This window comes from Myotis lucifugus, unplaced genomic scaffold, assembly GCF_000147115.1.
Source record: "Myotis lucifugus unplaced genomic scaffold, Myoluc2.0 scaffold_518, whole genome shotgun sequence".
Lineage (NCBI taxonomy): Eukaryota > Metazoa > Chordata > Mammalia > Chiroptera > Vespertilionidae > Myotis > Myotis lucifugus.
Genome location: NW_005871566.1, coordinates 138,540 through 157,051, shown reverse-complemented (window position 1 = coordinate 157,051; position 18,512 = coordinate 138,540). Strand labels below are relative to the sequence as shown.

General features: G+C 37.7%; 1 protein-coding gene across 1 annotated transcript in view; it reads left to right on the top strand.

Annotated features, from left to right (window-relative positions):
- The window catches only part of SYCP2 (synaptonemal complex protein 2), a 36,964-nt gene extending 27,223 nt beyond the window's left edge, over nucleotides 1–9,741 (top strand). Inside the window, exons 15-17 of the mRNA XM_023745125.1 lie at nucleotides 7,676–7,824; nucleotides 8,975–9,049; nucleotides 9,505–9,741. Coding sequence (XP_023600893.1) covers nucleotides 7,676–7,824; nucleotides 8,975–9,049; nucleotides 9,505–9,672 — 392 coding nt within the window. The 3' untranslated portion in view covers nucleotides 9,673–9,741. The remainder of the gene's footprint in view (nucleotides 1–7,675; nucleotides 7,825–8,974; nucleotides 9,050–9,504) is intronic.
- Nucleotides 9,742–18,512: the final 8,771 nt, after the last annotated feature.

Here is an 18,512-nt window from a genome sequence, read left to right as displayed (position 1 = left end):
TACATAAAAAAACTTCTGGAAGATATCAGGGGAAAGATTGACAGCAATGCAATCATAGTAGGAGACTTTATTACCCCATTAACATCACTGGATAAATCCTCTAGACAAAAAAGTTAGCAAAGAAACATCAATCCTAAACAACTCACTAGATCAGATGGACTTAATTGACATCTTTAGAACATTCCACCCCAAAACTACAGATATACATTTTTCTCAAGCACACATGGGACATTTTTAAAGGTAGACCACATATTGGGACACAGGCAGAGTCTATCCCAATTCAAGAGGATTGAAATCATGTCAAGCATCTTTTCAGATCACAATAGCATAAAATTAGAAGTCAACTACAATAAAAACAATCACAAAAATTCAAACGCTTGGAGGCTGAATAGCATACTATTAAACAATGAATGGGTTACCAAACAGATCAAAGAAGAAGTAAAAAACATCCTGGAAATAAACAACAATGAAAACATAACAATCCAAAATCTTTGGGACACAGTGAAAGCAATCCTGAGAGGGAAGTTCATAGCATTACAGGCCTACCTAAAAAACAAAACAAAACAAAAACAAAACAAAAAAAACCACAAGAAAAACTAGTAATAAACCATTTAACTATGCAATTCGAAGAATTAGAAAGAGAGAAACAAGAAAAGCCCAGTGTGAGCAGAAGGAAGGAAATAATAAAGATCATAGCAGAAATAAATGACATAGAGACCAAAAAAACAATACAAAATATCAATGAAACCAAGAGTTGGTTCTTTGAAAGGATAAACAAGATTGATGAACCTCTAGCCAGGCTCACCAAGAAGCAAAGAGAGAGGACCCAAATAAACAAAATCAGAAACGAAAGAAGTGAAATAACAACAGACCCCACAGAAATATGTAGAATTGTAAAAAAAAAGTACTATGAGCAACTCTGCTCCAACAAACTGGTCAACCTACAAGAAATGGACATATTCCTAGAAAAATACAACCTTCCAAAACTCAACCAGGAGGAATAAAAAAATCTGAATAGGCCAATAACTATGGAGGAAATTGAAGCAGTAATCAAAAAACTTCTAACAAAACAAAAAAAAAGCCCTGGACCAGATGGCTTCACAGGGGAGTTTTATCAAACATTCAAAGAAGAAATAAAGCCTATCTTCCTCAGACTATTCCAAAAAATTCAAGAGGAAGGAGCACTTCCAAGCTCTTTCTATGAAGCCAGCATTACCCTAATCCCTAAACCAGATAAAGACAATACAAAGAAAGAGAATTACAGGCCAGTACCCCTCATGAACATAGACACCAAAATCCTCAACAAAATCCTAGCAAATCGAATCTAGCATTACATTGGAAAGATCATGCACCATGACCAATTGGGATTTATTCCAGGGATGCAAGGATGGTACAATATCTGCAAATCAATAAATGTGATACACCACATAAACAAACTGAGAGATAAAAACCATATAATCATATCCATTGATGCAGAAAAAGCATTTGACAAAATCTAACATCCTTTTTTTTGTATGGATTTCACTTATTTTGTTTTTTTTTCAATTAAATCTTTATTGTTCAGATTATTACAGTTGTTCCTCTTTTTCCCCCCATAGCTCTGCTCCACCCGGTTCCCACCCCACCCTCTGCCCTTACCCCTGCCACCCACTGTTCTCATCCATAGGTGTACAATTTTTGTCCAGTCTCTTCCCACACCCCTTCCCTGCCCCCCCCCCCAAGAATAGTCAGTCCACTCCCTTTCTATGCCCCTGATTCTATTATATTCACAAGTTTATTCTGTTCATCAGATTATTTATTCACTTGATTTTTAGATTCACTTGTTGATAGATGTGTATTGGTTGTTCAGCTGACATTCGTATGGGTACTCCCTTGTAGGTAACTGATTGTTTTTCTCTTGCTGCTTTTAAGATTCTCTCTTTGTCTTTTGCTCTTGGAATTTTTTTTTAATATATTTTATTGATTTTTACAGAGAGGAAGGGAGAGAGATAGAGAGTTAGAAACATCGATGAGAGAGAAACATCAATCAGCTGCCTCCTGCACATCTCCTACTGGGGATGTGCCCGCAACCCAGGTACATGCCCTTGACCGGAATCGAACCCGGGACCTTTCAGTCCGCAGGCCGATGCTCTATCCACTGAGCCAAACCGGTTTCGGTGAGCTCTTGGCATTTTAATGATGATGTGTCTTGGTGTGGTCCTCTTTGGATTCCTTTTGTTTGGGGTTTTCTGCACTTCCTGGACTTGTAAGTCTATTTCTTTCACCAGGTAGGGGAAGTTTTCTGTCATTATTTCTTCAAATAGGTTTTCAATATCTTGCTCTTTCTCTTCTTCTGGCACCCCCATAATTCAGATGTTGGTACGCTTGAAGTTGTCCCAGAGGCTCCTTACACTATCTTCATACTTTTGGATTCTTTTTTCTTTTTGCTTTTCCGGTTGGGTGATTTTTGCTTCTTTGTATTTCAAATCTTTGACTTGATTCTTTGCGATCCTCTAGTCTGCTGTTGGAACTCTGCATAATAGCCTTTATTTCAGTCAGTGTATGCTTAATTTCTAGTTGGTCCTTTTTTATAACCTCGGGGGTCTCACTACATTTCTTGAGGGTCTCACTACATTTATAGGCCGTTTCTAGAAAATTCTTGAAAAACCTTAAAAGTGTGGTTTTGAACTCTATATCCAGTCGTTTGCTTTCCTCCATTTCAGTCATTTGTGACTTGTTTCTTTGTCTCTGCATTTTTTATGCTTCCCTGTGTTGATAGAGTGGCTTTGTGTGTTAGATGTCCTATAGGGCCCAGTGGCTCAGCCTCCCCAATTACCTGAGGTGGACACTCTTGGTGCACCCCCTTGTGGGCTTTGTGCACAGTCTTGTTGTAGTTAAGCCTTGATTGTTGTAGGTATCACTGAGAGGAATTGACCTCCAGGCCAATTGGCTGTGTGAATCAGCTGTGTCTGCAGTGGGAGAACTTCTGTGCTGGAAACACCCCTCCAGGGCAAGACTTGCTTCAGTGGGGCTTTGGTGCTCACGGAGTCTGCCCCCTGAGTATGTCCCTTATAGATCTGAGGAGTTGTAATTTGGATGGTCCCACTCTGACCACTGGGCACACTGGCTCTTGGATCTCTAAGGAGGTGCTAATTTAACCTCTGCCTGAGGCTACCCAGCAGGAGCTATGAAGAGATCCCTCTTCTGTGTTTGGGTTTTGGAGGTGCCCAGATGAGGCCCAGCTGTGAAGCTATGCAAGCTGCTATGGGGCCTTGGACCTTCTTTTGGATGTTCTTGGTCTCTCTGACCCAGCTACAGTTTGTTAGGTAATTTTCAGGTTGCAAAGGACCAGACCTTTCATATGCAAAAGCTTCTGTGCACAGCTTGGGTGGGGCGGGGTCTCAGGGGATCAACAGGGAAGAGCAAGCAGCTATGGCTACTCCCCAGTCCTACCATAAGAGGCCCCGCATCTCAGTGTCCCGGTAATCGCTGCAAGCACCTCTGAGAGAAAGCTGCCCTCAAGTTCTGCCTGATGCCAGACAGTCCAGTTTCTCCCTGTATGAGTCTGGGTCCCCAGAGACTCACCCAGTCCAGTTTCTCCCTGTATGAGTCTGGGTCCCCAGAGACTCACCCAGAACTGGAGTTCAGAGCAGTTGGGAGATTGAGACTCCCTCCTGATTGAAAAAGACAACCTTGTCCTCAGCCGCCAGCCCTTTCCATGTGCGCCGTGTCCTCATCCGCCAGCCCTTTCCAAGTGCGCCGCGTCCTCAGTTGCCAGCCCTTTTGGCATGCGCCTCCATACCTCTGCACTTCACTTCCGCACCTCCTCTGAGTCTGAGTGCTTTTCTCTTTCCTTCTAGTTTTAGAATTTCCACTCAGCCAGCATTCCTGTGGTTCTGGATGATGTCCGTTTTGTCTTTTAGTTGTATTTTTGAAGTGGTTGTGCGAGGCAGCAATTTCCGGTGTTTACCTATGCCGCCATCTTGGTTTCTCCCTAACATCCTTTCTTGATAATAACTCTCAGCAAGGTGGGAATAGAAGGATCATACCTCAACATAATAAAAGCCATATATGACAAACCCACAACCAACATCATACTCAATGGGCAAAAACTATAACCATTTCCCCTAAGAACAGGAACAAGACAGGGATGCCCACTCTCACCACTCCTGTTCGACATAATACTAGAAGTACTAGCCATTTCTTCTTCAGACAAGAAGAAGAAATAAAAGGCATTCAAATTGGAAAAGAAGAAGTAAAACTGTCCTTATTCGCAGATGACATGAAATTGTACATAGAAAACCCCAAAGACTTCATCACAAAACTACTAGACTTAATAAATGAATTCGGCAATTTAGCAGGATACAAAATTAACACCCAGAAGTCTATAGCTTTTCAATACACCAATAATGAACTCACAGAAAGAGAAATTAAAAAGCAATCCCATTTACCATTGCAACAAAAAAATTAAGATACCTGGGAATAAACTTAATCAAGGAGACAAAGGACCTGTACTCAGAAAATTTCAGGACGCTTAAAAAAGAGATAGCGGGCCCTAACTGCTTTGGCTCAGTGGATAGAGCGACAACCTGTGGACTAAAGGGTCCCAGGTTCGATTCTGGTCAAGGGCATGTACCTTGGTTGCGGGCACATCCCCAGTAGGGAGTATGCAGAAGGCAGCTGATTGATGTTTCTCTCTCATCGATGTTTTTAACTCTCTATCCCTCTCTCTTCCTCTCTGTAAAAAGTCAATAAAATATATATTAAAAAAAGATAGAGGAAGACATGAACAAATGGAAGAATATACCATGTTCATGAATTGGTAGAATCAACATCATTAAAATGTCCATACTACCCAAAGCAATCTATAAATTCAATGCAATCCCCATTAAAATACCAACAGCATACTTCAAAGACCTAGAACAAATTCTCCAAAAATTCATCTGGAATTAAAAAAAGACCCCGAATAGCTGCAGCAATCTTGAGAAAGAAGAACAGTGTTGGAGGGGGTCACAATACCAGATATCAAGCTGTACTACAAAGCCACTGTTCTCAAAACTGCCTGGTACTGGCACAAGAACAGACATATAGATCAATGGAACAGAACAGAGAACCCAGAAATCAACCCAAGCCATTATGCTCAATTAATATTTGACAAAAGAGGCAAGAGCACACAATGGAGACAAGACAGTTTCTTCAATAAATGGTGTTGGGAAAACTGGACAGATACTTGCAAAAAAATGAAACTAGACCACCAACTTACGCCATACACAAAAATAAACTCAAAATGATAAAGGACTTAATGTAAGATGGGAAACCATAAAAATCTTAGAAGAAGCCATAGGCAGCAAAATAGCAGACATTTGTCATAGCAATATCTTTACCGATACAGTTCCTAGGGCAATGGAAACTAAAGAGAGAAATAAACAAATGGGACTACATAAAAATAAAAAGCTTCTGCACAGCAAAAGAAACCATCAATAAAACAAGAAAGCCTACTGTATGGAGAACATATTTGCCAATGTTATCACCGATAAGGGTTTAATCTCCAACATTTATAGGGAACTCATACAACTTAACAAAAGGAAGATAAACAGTCCAATCAAAAAATGGGCAAAGGACCTAAATAGACACTTTTCAAAAGAGGACATTCAGAAAGCCAAGAGACATATGAAAACATGCTCAAAGTCACTAATCATCCGAGAGATGCAAATCAAAACAACAATGAGGTACCATCTCACACCTGTCAGAATGGCTATCATCAACAAATCAACAAACGACAAGTGCTGGAGAGGATGTGGAGAAAAAGGAACACTCGTGCACTGCTGGTGGGAATGCAGACTGGTGCAGCCACTATGGAAGACAGTATGGAGTTTCCTCAAAAAACTAAAAATGGAACTCCCATTTGACCCCGTGATCCCACTTCTAGGAATATATCCCAAGAAAACAGAAACACCAATCAGAAAGGATATATGCACCCTTATGTTCATAGCAGCACAATTTACAGTAGCTAAGATTTGGAAACAGTCTAAATGCCCATCAGCAGATGAGTGGATTAGAAAACTGCGGTACATCTACACAATGGAATACTACGCTGCTGTACAAAAAAGAAGGAATTCTTACCATTTGCAACAGAATGGATGGAACTGGAGAGCATATTATGCTAAGTGAAATAAGCCAGTCAGTGAAAGATAAATACCACATGATTTCACTCATTTGTGGAATATAAAGAACATTATAAACTGTTGAACAAAAATAGATAGAGGCAAGGAAGCATGGAACAGGCTGTCAAACTACAGTGGGAAGGCAGGGGAGGTTTAGTGGGGGGTAAGAGATCAACCGAAGGACTTGTATGCATACATATAAACATAACCAGTAGACACAAGACACTGGGGGGAGACACTGGGGGGGGGGCAGTTGAGGGCAAGTGCCAGTGGGTAGGGGAGGCCAGGAGGAGGTCAGTGGGGCAAAAAAAAAAAAAGGAGACATATGTACTACTATTTGTAATACCTTAAACAATAAAATAAAAATAAATAAAAGAATCAGAGTATTCTAGGCTGTGGGGACATGTGTCCTTTAGTGTAGGTCACTGAGTGTCCAACAGAGCTTTTCCTGTTGTAGGGATAAATTTTTCTACTTGGTGTGCTCCTTTTCCCTCAAGATGATTTCCTGCCCAAAAGTATACATGGGTACATGGGGCACAGGGACGGGGCGGGGGAGAGGGGGGCGGGGAGACAAAACTATACATGGATCAGCAAGAAGAGCACTAGTGGAGGTTGGACAGGCCAAAGTGGCGGTTGGCCCATAATACAGGCACAGGCATTGTGTGCCAAGTAAATCTTTGTTGATTTCTTGGAGGAAGGGAGGTGAATACCTTATAAACTGGCACTTACAATATCTTCTTTTCACTGGATTGATAAATTCATTGAAGGTTAGCACTATATCCTTACTTCACAATTTCCTAGCACTCATGTTTTTAGCAAATGCTGTTTGTCTACTGTCAACATATTTGTAACTACTGTGGATTTAATAGAAATGTTCAAACAGATGCTTATGTATAGAAATGTAGTTATTTATGGAATGAGCTCTTTTAAATTAAGAAAATAGTTTTCTCAGATATGTTCAAGGACTATTTATTAAGAACCTGTTGGTGTTCAGAATATATTCAGAGCTTTTAGCTCATTAGTTATTTTATGGCCTGTTAATTTATAGATCAGGAAAAGGAGGCTCTGAAAAATAAGTTGACTTAAAATTTATTTTAAAATTGACTTGAGCCGAACCGGTTTGGCTCAGGGGTCCCAGGTTCCATTCCGGTCAAGGGCATGTACCCGGTCAAGGGCATGTACCTTGGTTGCGGGCACATCCCCAGTGGGGGGCGTGCAGGTCTCATCGATGTTTCTGGCTTTCTATCCCTCTCCCTTCCTCTCTGTAAAAAATCAATAAAATATATTTTAATAAAATATATTTTAAAAAAATAAAAGTGGTTTAAAAATAAATAAATAAATAAATAAAATTGACTTGATTTGTTTACATAGATAATATTAGAATTAATTTAAATACTGTGAAATTCTAAAAGTTAACTTTATCAAATTTACTTTTATGAATATGCTGTATACTTTTCTTATTTATAGTGTACCTATAGAGTAGTATCATAGAAGTGAATATAAAGTAATCAGTGTGATTTGTTTGTGTACAGAGAAAGAATCGAAGAAGCTACTGACCATAATTCTGAAAAGTATTTTAAAAATTAGTAACACAGAAGGGAAAGAATTGCTTTTGTATTTTGATGCTTCGTTAGAAATCACTATTGTGACAGAAAAACTTTTTGGTGCAAATAAACATTGGGTAAGTGTTTAAACTATTTATAATAAAATCCATTATTTTCAGATCCTGGAAACTTGGTTACTTGCGATTATAAGTTTCATTAATTTTTGTCTGTAATTTTTTAAATAACACATAGATTTTTAGTTCTTTAAGTTTTGTATTGGAATAGCCATTAGATTGTTAGCCATACCCTTTGAGATACCTATTAGGAAAAATTTCAGATGACAAAATTAGCAGCAGCTACTAAAAGCATTTAATGAATTCCTGCCAACTATTTAAAACATAAAATGAGATGAAGCCCTGTTTTTAAGATAATAAATATAATTTGTGAGAATTACAGAATAAACCTCAGAAAATGTAAATAAGTGACATAAGGAAAATGAAGTATAGACATTGAGGGAAGAGAATACTCTTTAGAAGTCAGACTTGAAGGAAAAGCTGTAGAGATGGGGTTTGAATGGCCTTTGAAGTTGATGGATAAAAGTAGGTAAGACCCTTTCCACCACATTATGAGTTAGATATTGTGTAATTGGAAATCCAAGGTGACAATTCATGTTATGTTGGGGGAAATAGTCTGTCGACAAGTTCAGGCTGCTATAACAAAAATACCATAGACTAGGTGGCTTAAACAACAAACATTGATATCTCACTGTTCTGGAGGCTGGAAAGTCCATGATCCAAGGTACCAGCAGACATGGTGTCTCATGGGGGCACTTTTCCTGGTTCATAGTGGCCATCTTTTCACTGGGTCCTCACATGGTGGGTAGGAAAGGTGAGGGAGCTCTCTTGGGTCTCTTTTATTAGGGCACTATCCCATTTATGAGGGCTCTATTTTGGTTAGCTCTTCACCTCCCAAAGGCCCTGCCTCCTAACACCATCACATTGGGGTTTGGGTTTCAACATGAATTGGGGTGGGAGCACAGTCAGTCTATAGAGTGTAAAAGATTTATGGTGAAAAATAGAGAATATGTTTATGAGCAGCCCTTGCCAAAATGATGGGCTAAGAAGACTGTGGTTAGTGGGGAGTCATTAATGTATTCTGAGAAATGTATTTATATATACAAAGTAATGACTTGAAATAATTTGGCAATTTTGAAACAGGTAGGGAATAATTATATTAAAATAGAAAGAGCTAGAAGAAAATGATATCACTGAATTAATTTAATTTTAGGAGTATACCAGCAAACAAGGTATTTCAATTGCCCAAACATCTGTGCATATACATTTTGACGCAAGTGGATCACAGGTATGTATCTAACTTACTTGATTTTAATCATTGGGCTAAGTTTAACTCAAATAATAGCACAATAATAAGAGTTCATGTTGTAGGGTAACTGTCTAAAAATTAAATTGTCTAAACATGGATAATGAATGCTTCAATAAGATGTTAATGATTTTTAGACATGTTATTAATGATTATTTGAGTACAGAAGATAGATATTAAGTTTTTAATCAATATCAGTTTTGGTAAGTTTAAAAATCAGAAGTATATGTCCTTCCACTAATGCAAAAGCTTTTGTTAGGTCTATTAACATTTGAAAAAGTGGATGCCTTTAGTTGAGTTATTTTGTAGGACTAAAAATTATAACAGTACATAGAATATGGAAAGAATTGACCTTTGGAAGTGTGAGATATCCAATGGTTTTTGAGGATGTCCTATAGGTTTCAGTTTTAAATATTTTTTCCCACATTCTCCAACAGATTCTTGTGCCAGAAAGTCAAATCTCACCTGTTGCAGAAGAACTCGTTAGTTTGAAAGAAAATCCTAACTCCCAAAAGAAATGTCCTAAACCTCCAGAATACATCAAAAATAATACTCAAGGGGACAGGAAAAACAGTCAATCTGAGGTAAATATGGTGTCAAAATAGTTATTTATAAAAAATATATAGATAGATCAAATTATTGCTATATATAATTACAGAGAAAAGCATCTGTAACATTTCAAAGTACTGTCCCTGCCTTTTACAAATAGAAACAAAAGGTAGTGTTTTAGCAAATTGTGTTCATGTGTAAAGGTTAGAACAAGGTGCACTCTATACTTGGAAATTCCAAGTTAGAGATATAACCTTTCTGTCCTCTGTTTTCCCCTCTTCCTGTGCCATTGGGGATCTTCTCTAGGTCATGTCCTATAGCACCATTTCTCAGCCTCAGCCTCCTTCGTCATAGCTTCCTGGGACAATGAACATTGCTAACAGCCCTCTCTTCCTTAATGTCCTCCTATTGTTTGACTTCTATGTTAGTATTTTAATTCTCTACCTCCTTCTATTACTGTATCAGAAATACTCTCTCCCTACCTCCAGAAAGTAGATTTGCTCTCAAAGCTTCATACCCAAAATCTCTATGCCTTCTCCTTTAGCCAGCTTCCTTCCTGTGCATTAATTTAAGCTCTTAAAGTTCTATAGCTACATCTCCACTTATTGTTTTAGTATTTCCTTCTCTATGTCTCCTCAAGCCCTTTTCTGAAGTCTAACAGATAAGTCTTTATCTTTCACCTCAAATTTGTATCTGCCTTCATACTTCCATTATGCACCATTGACAGTATCCTTGATTCCAGCCTCTTCTCCCCCTTACTACAACCAAGGTGTTAGTGATTGTGTTTCCTATATCTCCCTACTCTCCTCCTTGTTCCCTTTCATTGCTCACTTTAACTTAGCTCAGTTAACATAGTAACCTCTTAATTGATTTTATTTGAACATTGTTTTTCCTGTGACTACCTTATATGGTAAACACTGGTTTTTCTTAATATTAGCACTTTTCTGCTCAGAAAACTTTGTGATCCGTGTTGATCTCACTCAGTCTAACCTTTGACTCTGTTCTGAGATTACAATTTTACTATATTAAAATGCCCTTCACTTTGAGAAGGTCAGTTGCTTTACTCTCTTTTATGTCATGGTCATTCTTGCCTCGATACTTTTACTTAAATTGTTTGTTCCTATTTTACCTTTATTCATCTAAGGTGTACATACATTTGCAAATCTTGGTTCATTTTTCTTCTTCCTGGAGTTTTTTTCTGATTATTTCAGTGTTTACTAATCTCTTACCTTTAAGCAACTATAAATCACACAGGCTTTTCCGTACATTTAATCATGTTTGTTATGATTTTTCCCTTTAATCTTGTGTCTGTCATTAAATTTAAAATGTCATAATTTCCTTAGATGATTATATCGTAAAAGGCATTTTTGTGTCTTTATATCAGAATCATAACTTGAGTACTTATTAAAATGCAGATACTTGGACTCTTCCCCCATCCCCTTATAACTACTAAATCATAAACCTCTGGGAAAGATCTTAAGCACAGTAAAGTTTTAAAATATTGCAGTATTGTGAAATAGCCACTATGTTTTCAGTAATTTCAAAAGATATTGTGTGTTTACTGTGGTTGTTTCTCATGGTTTAAGATAATTACTCCTAGCACAGCGGTTCTCAACCTGTGGTTCACGACCCCTTTGGGGGTCGAATGACCCTTTCACAGGGGTCGCCTAAGACCATCGGAAAACAAATATATAATTACATATTATTTTTGTGATAAATCACTATGCTTTAATTATGTTCAATTTGTAACAATGAAATTGGGGGTCACCACAACATGAGGAACTGTATTAAAGGGTCGCGGCATTAGGAAGGTTGAGAACCACTGTCCTAGCAAAAGAAAAATGTCTGATGCCTCAATAAGGAGTCACTGAAGCATTTATATGATTGAGTAAACTGTGTCAAGTCCCATTTGCTATACCACTAGGAACTGCCTTTTTTTTTTTTTTTTTAAGAAGAAGCAACTGGTTTCATAGTTTGTTTCCAGCTTAATGTTAGAATGCACTTTTCTCCTGTGCTCTCCCACCTTTCTTCCATGCACCATAAGCAGACCTATACCAGACTCCATCAGTATTTTTTTCTCTTAGGGGCAGGTGCATTTTTTAAATAGCTCTCCTCCTCCTCTATACTTTGTCACCATCTACTCCTTTATATGGTACCCTCTAACATTCCTGTCCCATATTATCCCTGCCTCTGCTTATCTACTTCTGTGTCTCTTACCAGTCATTCCAGGATGAAGTTAAAAATGCAGCTCATAGCTTGTGTGTCATTGAGCTTCTGAATTCCTGTAGCTACTTTTTACTCCAAAGGCAGTTTACTAGTAGTCTTCACAAAATATTAAAACAAATTTTTATTTTTATTTTTTATTTTTTTTTAAATATATTTTATTGATTTTTTACAGAGAGGAAGGGAGAGAGATAGAGAGTTAGAAACATCGATGAGAGAGAAACATCGATCAGCTGCCTCCTGCACATCTACTGGGGATGTGCCTGCAACCCAGGTACATGCCCTTGACCGGAATCGAACCTGGGACCTTTCAGTCCACAGGCCGACGCTCTATCCACTGAGCCAAACCGGTTTCGGCTAAAACAAATTTTTAAATGTGAGAAAGTTTTAGACAATGATTAACATTATGAATGTATCCACAAACAAGTTTACATTAATATGTGTCTAAACATCCTCTACATGAAATAGAATAGGAAACTGTGAGCCATTGGTTAACTAGATAAACTCAGTAGCAATAAAAAAATTTTTTTACATGTCTAGATGTTCTATAAATATACTTTAAAAACAACATTTCTTTCTTGTTTTGGCTACCTGTTCAATATCAAATATTAGGATAAAATTTTTAATGAAAGCCTAAAACAGAAATTTTGGGGCATCATCCTATATAATAAAAAGCTAATATGCAAATTGACCGAACAGTAGAATGACTGGTCGCTATGATGCGCATTGACCACCAGGAGGCAGATGCTCAATGCAGGAGCTGCTCCCTGGTGGTCAGTGCCCTCCCACAACGGGAGCGCCACTCAGCCAGAGCCCTGAGCCAGACTTACGGCTGGTGAGCACAGCAGCAGTGTTGGGAGCCTCTCCCACCTCCACAGCAGTACTAAGTATGTCTGACTGATGGCTTAGGCCCGCTCCCCCATGGGCTCCCAGACTGTGAGAGGGCACAAGCCAGGCTGTGGGACCCCCTGAGTGCACAAATTTTGTGCACTGGGCCTCTAGTGTTGTTTATAAAATGCCACATATCTTTTGTGTATAGTTAAGGTAAATTGTTATGAAGAATATTGTAGAATATTTAATTTCAAAAGATATTGTGTATTTACTGTGGTTGTTTCTCATGGTTTAAGATATTTACTCCTGGCAAAAGAAAAATGTCTGAAGCCTCAATTCTTGTTACTGGTGCAGAAATATACAACAAGAGAAGTCCATTACATTTAACCAACACATGTGAGTTTTCCAGTCTTAAAAGATTTCTAACAACTGTTAATATATTTTAAATCAGGCCTTTTTAAATCCAGGGATATTCTGTACATAATTTACCTGCCGGATAAGTTGGGGATATAAAAATTGAAAACTATGACCCACTAATATCTTGTAATTGTCAAGAAATTTCAAATGACTAAGAAAGGTTTAATGGGTATTGACATAAATATTATTCAAAATATTAATATCCAGCATAATAATTTAATATCACAAGTGGCAGTAGAATGACATAGTGGATAAAACATTGAATTAGGCCACATTGGCTTGTTTCCCCACTCCCAACTGTGTACATGGTACAGATTATCCTCTAGCTAAGCTTAGAACCAGTTTCTTTTCTATAAAAGTTGTATAGAGGTTTAAGTAAAAATCATTCATTCACATGACAAGGAATATTGTGAAACATTTGGACAGTACCTGTTACATACTAAGAGCTAAATAAAAATAAATAACCTGATACTATATACAAATTGCTATAAATACCATCTTATTTAATTTTTATGACAATTTTTTTAAATCTTTATGACAATTTAATAGTGACTTTCTGTTTCCAGAATCAAATTGCCTACTGGGCTGCTGTCTAATGTCTAATAGGCTCCTCAAATTTAACAGGTCCAAGATAAATTCATCTTTCCACCACCACCCCCCACCAATTTTTTCTCCATATCTTACCTTGGTAAATGGTATCCACTTACTCATCTAAACCAGAAACCTGGGACCCATCCTAGAACCTTCCTTTTTTACCTTCCTCATCTAAATAGTACCTCAATAATAGCAATATGTAATGTTAAAAACCCACAAATATACCAGTTGTTCATTCTCCTTTTTAGCAGCATCACGAAGAGGAAAAATTAAACCACCGCTGCAAGTGAGGAGTTCTGCAGAGAAACCTTGTGTTTCTGAAACTGGAGTGGATAATGCTGTATCACGTCAGTCTGAATCACCTGCAGAAAGAAGTAGAGGAGATGAGACACACAAAGTAACTTTACTTTGAAAGCATTTTTACAATAAGTTATTTATCAAGTTATTGTAGAAATACATATAGAGCTAACTTTTTACAAGCAGTGAGTGTCTTTGTTTAAGGCATTGCTTTCTTAAAAGTTATCATTTATTGTCCTTGAAAGTAAGGTCATTCTCACATACAACTCATTTACTGTGCTGACAATAGACTTTAGTAATATCCATTCAATATAACTCTGATTTACCCATTTGGTGGGAGAATGGACTCATCATCATTCTTTTAGTTATACAAATTAGTGTGTGCTATGGGGATGTTCTAGTATAGAAATATAAAATACAAGTGGACTCTGTCCTTAAGTATCTCCAACTCTAGCATGGGAATTAGATAAATTAATAAGATCATTCTACTATTGTATAAATCTTCTCATATATACCTATAGCAGTGATGGCAAACCTTTTGAGCTCGGCGTGTCAGCATTTTGAAAAACCCTAACTTAACTCTGGTGCCGTGTCACATATAGAAATTTTTTGATATTTGCAACCACAGTAAAACAAAGACTTATATTTTTGATATTTATTTTATATATTTAAATGTCATTTAACACAGAAAAATCAACGAAAAAAAATGAGTTCGCCTGTCACCTCTGACACGTGTGTCATAGGTTCGCCATCACTGACCTATAGGGTTCAGTAGGAACCTATTGGGAGGCTAATGTCTAACCCCAGAGCTGGAGAGGGAGGGAAAAATCAAGAGAGGCTCTCTAAGGCAGTGGTTCTCAACCTTCCTAATGCCGCAACCCTTTAGTACAGTTCCTCATGTTGTGGTGACCCCCAACCATAAAATTATTTTCATTGCTACTTCATAACTGTAATTTTGCTATTGTTATGAATCGTAATGTAAATATCTGATATGCAGGATGTATTTTCATTGTTACAAATTGAACATAATTAAAGCATAGTGATTAATCACAAAAACAACATGTAATTATATATGTGTTTTCCGATGGTCTTAGGCGACCCCTGTGAAAGGGTGTTCGACCCCCAAAGGGGTCGCGACCCACAGGTTGAGAACTGCTGCTCTAAGGAGATGGAAAATGAGTTGGTTTTTGAAGGATAAATAAAGGTTATTCAAATGGACATTGAGAAGAAGGGTATTCATTCCTGCTCTGAGGAAACAGAGCAGGGAATGGATAAGAGAAAGTTGTTTCTTGGAGAAATAGGAGGTAATCAGAGATACAGATAACTTTGTAGGTGAAGAACACCTACTAGCTAGCTTTTCTTTCCTCTGAAGTGTGAGGATGGTGGATTTTTCTTGGGGATAAATTGATGTAGAGTGTTCAAGGACAATTAAAGATTTGGAATAGCTACTGAGAGATAATGGAGAAAGCTAAGAATGAGTATCGTGGTAGGCAATGTGGAGACCCAGTTTAAATTAGAGACTATGAATTAACATGTAATACTCTTTCAGAGTTTAGTATCCTTGATGTTAGATTGAAAAAGAATATAATAAAAGAAGATTGCAAACAGAAAAAAGAAAAAGAATAGATGGTGATTTTTAAAAAATTAAATGGTTATATGGCATAAAGATAAAGGGTGCAAGAGTTGAAGATATTAGAAAAAGTAGTCAAAGTGATGGTTCAAATTGTCTCGCTAAGTGCTTCTTACTAGGAACACTATTCAGTTTTGTGGTGTGGTACTGAATGTTGTAGGATGATAAGCATGCTAGGTCTGTGCTGGCTTATCTGTCTTTATGACAACCAAAACCACACCTTCACATTTTCATACTGCTCCTCTCCCAAGGTAGTGAACCACTGGCTAGAGTAAGTAGGAAAGAAAGCCAGGATGGCCCTGGCTGGTTTGGCTCAGTGGATAGAGCGTTGACCTGCGGACTGAAGGGTCCCAGGTTCGATTCCGGTCAAGGGCATGTACCTTGGTTGCAGGCACATCCCCAGTGAGGAATGTGCAGGAGGCAGCTGATCAATGTTTCTCTCTCATCGATGTTTCTAACTTTCTATCCCTCTCCCCTCCTCTCTGTAAAAAAAGAAATAAAATATATTTTTTTAAAAAAATAAAGAAAGCCAGGATGAAGCAAAATATCTTAGCCTAGACTGCAGTGATGGCGAACCTATGACACGCCTGTCGGAGGTGACACGCGAACTCATTTTTTTTGGTTGATTTTTCTTTGTTAAATGACATTTAAATATATAAAATAAATATCAAAAATATAAATCTTTGTTTTACTATGGTTGCAAATATAAAAAAATTTCTATATGTGACACGGCATCAGAGTTAAGTTAGGGTTTTTCAAAATGCTGACACGCCGAGCTCAAAAGGTTCGCCATCACTGGCCTAGAGGGTATATTCTTCTGACACTGATGTCAGATTTTTATTTGATCTGGGTAAGTGTGTATCTGTGGCTGTGGAAAAAGGGAAGCTTGCTGTAGTTAAGAAGTTGATTGTGCAATGGCCATAAAGTTACAAAACATTTAATGTTCCATGATTTCCAACTCCTTTATGTATATTAGTGAAAAGACAGAATAGATGCAGGTTATGAGATCAAAACAATAAGAAATGTGCCATGGAGGTTCTAGAAATTGTCAGTTCCAGATGAAGATTGAATTGTTTTACTGGCTATGAAGTGATCAGAAAATTTATAGAATCTTGTGCTTCCTTATCTGCAGTGAAAATTATTTTCTTGTATTTTAGGGACAAGTAAAGATTTGGAATAGCTACTGAGAGATAATGGAAAAGGCTAAGAATGAGTATCAGTGTTAGGCAATTTGGAGACCCAGTTTAAATTAACTGATATTCTAAAATGGGCATAACCTTAATAAAATACAATTGACACTTGAACAATATGACCTTGAGCTGCATGGTTCACTTATACATGGATTTTTTTCAATAAATACTGTAAATATATGTATTTTCTCAAGATTTTCTTAACATTTTATTTTCTCGGGCTTTATTATAAGAATACAATATATAATACATATAACATACAAAATATGTATTAGTCAATTATTTGTTATCAGTAAGGAACCCAGACAATTCGTTATTAGTAGTTAAGTTTGGGGGAATCAAAAGTTCTATGCAAATTTGACAGTGAGGGGTCAGTATCCCTAACCCCCAATTTTTTTTTAAATTGTTTTATTGCTTAATGTATTACAAAGAGTATTACATGTGTCTCCTTTTGTTCCCGCCCTTGACAATCCCCTGGCCTCCCCTACCCCCCAGTGTCTTATGTCCATTGGTTATGCTTATATGCATGCATACAAGTCCTTCGGTTGATCTCTTACCGCCCCCCCTCTTGCCCCCCAACCCTCCGCGGCCTTCCCGCTGTAGTTTGACAGTCTGTTTGAGGCTGCTCTGCCTCTGTATCTATTTTTGTTCATAAGCTTATAATGGTCTTTATTATCCATAAATGAGTGAGATCATGTGGTATTTTTCCTTAATTGACTGGCTTATTTCACTTAGCATAATGCTCTCCAGGTCCATCCATGCTGTTGCAAATGGTAAGAATTCCTTCTTTTTTACAGCAGCATAGTATTCCATTGTGTAGATGTACCACAGTTTTCTAATCCATTCATCTACTGATGGGCACTTAGGCTGTTTCCAGATCTTAGCTATGGTGAATTGTGCTGCTATGAACATAGGGGTGCATATATCCTTTCTGATTGGTGTTTCTGTTTTCTTGGGATATATTCCTAGAAGTGGGATCACAGGGTCAAATGGGAGTTCCATTTCCAGCTTTTTGAGGAAACTCCATACTGTCTTCCATAGTGGCTGCACCAGTCTGCATTCCCACCAGCAGTGCACGAGTGTTCCTTTTTCTCCACATCCTCTCCAGCACTTGTCGTTTGTTGATTTGTTGATGATAGCCATTCTGACAGGTGTGAGATGGTACCTCATTGTTGTTTTGATTTGCATCTCTCGGATGATTAGTGACTTTGAGCATGTTTTCATATGTCTCTTGGCTTTCTGAATGTCCTCTTTTGAAAAGTGTCTATTTAGGTCCTTTGCCCATTTTTTGATTGGATTGTTTATCTTCCTTTTGTTAAGTTGTATGAGTTCCCTATAAATGTTGGAGATTAAACCCTTATCGGTGATAACATTGGCAAATATGTTCTCCCATGGAGTGGGCTTTCTTGTTGTTTTGTTGATGTTTTCTTTTGCTGTGCAGAAGCTTTTTATTTTGATGTAGTCCCATTTGTTTATTTTTCTCTTTAGTTTCCAATGCCCTAGGAGCTGTCTCGGTGAAGAAATTGCTTCGGCATATGTGTGAGATTTTGTTACCTTTGGATTCTTGTAGTATTTTTATGGTTTCCCGTCGTACATTTAAGTCCTTTATCCATTTTGAATTTATTTTTTGTGTATGGTATAAGTTGGTGGTCTAGTTTCATTTTTTTGCATGTATCTGTCCAATTTTCCCAACACCATTTATTGAAGAGACTAT